This window comes from Carcharodon carcharias, chromosome 20, assembly GCF_017639515.1.
Source record: "Carcharodon carcharias isolate sCarCar2 chromosome 20, sCarCar2.pri, whole genome shotgun sequence".
In the NCBI taxonomy this organism is placed as follows: Eukaryota; Metazoa; Chordata; class Chondrichthyes; order Lamniformes; family Lamnidae; genus Carcharodon; species Carcharodon carcharias.
In genome coordinates, this window is record NC_054486.1 from 83,832,046 (window position 1) to 83,834,824 (window position 2,779).

The 2,779-nt window shown below is 42.6% G+C and overlaps 1 protein-coding gene across 1 annotated transcript; it reads left to right on the forward strand.

Moving 5' to 3' along the window:
- Positions 1 to 215: 215 nt before the first annotated feature.
- Positions 216 to 1,794, forward strand: LOC121292630 (homeobox protein SIX6). Its single transcript, XM_041214855.1, has 2 exons — positions 216 to 787; positions 1,614 to 1,794. Exons 1-2 carry the CDS (start codon positions 216 to 218, stop codon positions 1,792 to 1,794), a joined length of 753 nt encoding a protein of 250 aa, XP_041070789.1.
- The last annotated feature ends 985 nt before the right edge of the window (positions 1,795 to 2,779 follow it).

Sequence of the window (2,779 nt, forward strand, 5' to 3'; positions counted from 1 at the left end):
ATCAGATGTGGGCTGAATGTTTTCCCCCCTTTTAACAGCATCTCATCATCGAAACCGCAAAGGATCTAACTCTGGCAATTGGAGCACCAAGTTCATATTTGGCGTCTGGGAACCTAACTGGGACGCATCGTCTGTTTGCTTTGCTGGTTGGAGTTCGTTCCGTTGACTTGGTTTTGCGTTTATCTAGCTTTGTCTTTTTTTAAAAAAAAGAATCAATGTTCCAGCTGCCAATTCTGAATTTCAGCCCTCAGCAGGTGGCGGGGGTTTGTGAGACCCTGGAGGAGAGCGGAGACATCGAGCGCCTGGGTCGCTTCCTCTGGTCCCTGCCAGTGGCCCCAGCAGCATGTGAGGCACTCAACAAAAACGAGTCCGTTCTCAGAGCTAGGGCGATCGTGGCATTCCACACGGGCAACTTCCGAGAGCTATATCATATCCTGGAGAATCACAAGTTCACGAAGGAGTCACACGGCAAGTTGCAGGCCCTTTGGCTAGAAGCGCACTACCAGGAAGCAGAGAAACTAAGGGGTCGCCCCTTGGGTCCAGTGGACAAGTACAGAGTTCGAAAGAAGTTTCCCCTGCCCAGGACCATCTGGGACGGAGAACAAAAGACTCATTGCTTCAAGGAAAGAACGAGGCATTTATTGAGGGAGTGGTACCTGCAGGACCCCTATCCAAATCCCAGCAAAAAACGAGAGCTTGCCCAAGCCACCGGACTTACACCTACACAAGTGGGTAACTGGTTTAAGAATCGTAGGCAAAGGGACAGAGCAGCAGCAGCTAAAAACAGGTTGGTATTATATGTACAATTTTTAAGTGTCCGTAAGTAAGTGCAGGAGAAATAAAAAAAGGCAGACTGCTTTGTCAACATCAGTTGCAATACATCAAGTAGGGACCACCTACGACTGAAAATTTTAATATCCGAATGATTTTATGATGTAAATTTAGCAAAACATAAAAGTATCCTAGTTGGTATTTATGTAATTTGGAACATCGTCTTTAAGATACTAAAACATTTCATTGCATTAAATTAATAGGCAAAAGACTGAATTGGTCGATCTATAGATACGTATCTATGTCTGCCTAAAACCATCTTGTACCTCACAGTAAAGTGGGTTCCTTTAAATTATATCTGACAAAAATCATTTCTTGCAACGCGATTGAGCTAAACCTTCCAGATTAGCTCTTAGTAGCTTAATATAGGGGCTGAATTTATTTCCAAATAAATGCTTAGATTCTTCTGTAAAACACGTGTTTTAGGTTCAATTCGATGCTACTAAATGTTAGTGTACTATCCTGCCAACTGTATCTTTTTTCCCCCCTGTCTTCAGTTATTTCCAGAATCGATGCCTCAATTCCGATGGCTTCAGGAACCATATTTATTCGGAAACGCTAGCAGATTTTTTTTAAGGCTCAAATCTTGAAACTGTTTGATCTGCTTCATTGTTGACATTGCGAGCAGCATTGTGAGCAATCTTCCATAGTGCAAATCTTGAAGGTGATCCTCGAGTATTTGATTAGCTACCGATTATGAAGTGTGTTTGTGTGTGTCTGTGCACATTTCTCTCCTCCCCCTTAGATTGTAATTCCTCGCTGTGTTTTCCCCACGAGAGCAGGCTGCAGCAGCAGATTCTGTCACAGGCGTCCGTGCGTTCTTTGAGCGAGGAAGACGCTGCAGTGGAGCCACTTGTGGGCGCATCAAGTCCCGCTGCCAGCCTGTGCAGCGTCTCCGGGAGGAGCAAAGCGGCCACTTCGGCTATCTCCATCACATCGAGCGACAGTGACTGCGACATCTAAGAGAGACCGCAACGTGCGAGTGCCTCCAAATTCCTGCACAACGAGTCGAGTACAGACGTCCAGTAATCACAGTGGAGGACACCAGTCGCCACATTCTTGCATCATTATCTTAGAAACGGTTGTTCTGCTTTCACGGCAGAAGACTTTAATGACCATGGTCTTTAAAACAAAAACTCGTTATTACCTTTATTTAAAGGATACATATAGAAAAGAAATTACTGAAGTGATGCCTCGATAACCATTTCTGCCAAGCTGCAAAATTTTGAGCACCTGCCCTGTAACTTCGTGGGTATTTCATGTTGAAAGACGGTGTTATTTTTTTACTTTACTTTAAAGTTTTATATATATATACATATATATGTTTCTTTATCTATTTAAAAGAATTGCTTTGTTAGCTTTTTGCATCCTTTGTTCGTTCATTTGTGCACAGACTATTTGTAGAGTATGTTCGTTGGGTAGCGAATACACGGTTTGAAAGATAAATAAAATATTTAACAACGAGCATTTCTTTTCCGGATCTTCAGTTCATCTGCGTTTTCCTGAATAGATTGTCCCTGTAATTGTAAAGACCGTGGGGATGTTTTGAATAAATATTTCGGATTAGCCGAGGAGAAATTCCGATTTAATCCGAATCAGTTAGGTTTGGAACGGATCTCTTAATCCGACACTGTTAAAGGCAAGCGTCATGCCGCAGGCTAGCTAAACCTCGTAGAACTAAAATGGCTTTTTATTATACAATCTGACGTTGATCTTTAAATCGCTTGAGCTGTGCTCTTTTTGCTCGCTCCGATTGATTGCATTTGCCTTCCCGTATTAGGAAAATGAATGCTTCAGCCTTTCGATTTAATTCGATTTATTTTCTGCTGCAGAACACTTAAGAATCAGAACGGTACAAAAGATGTGAACTACACTGCATGCCTTGAATATGTATAGTTGCGCTTATTGAAGAATGATAAGAGCGAACTGCCGTGCAGGTTGCTGTCAG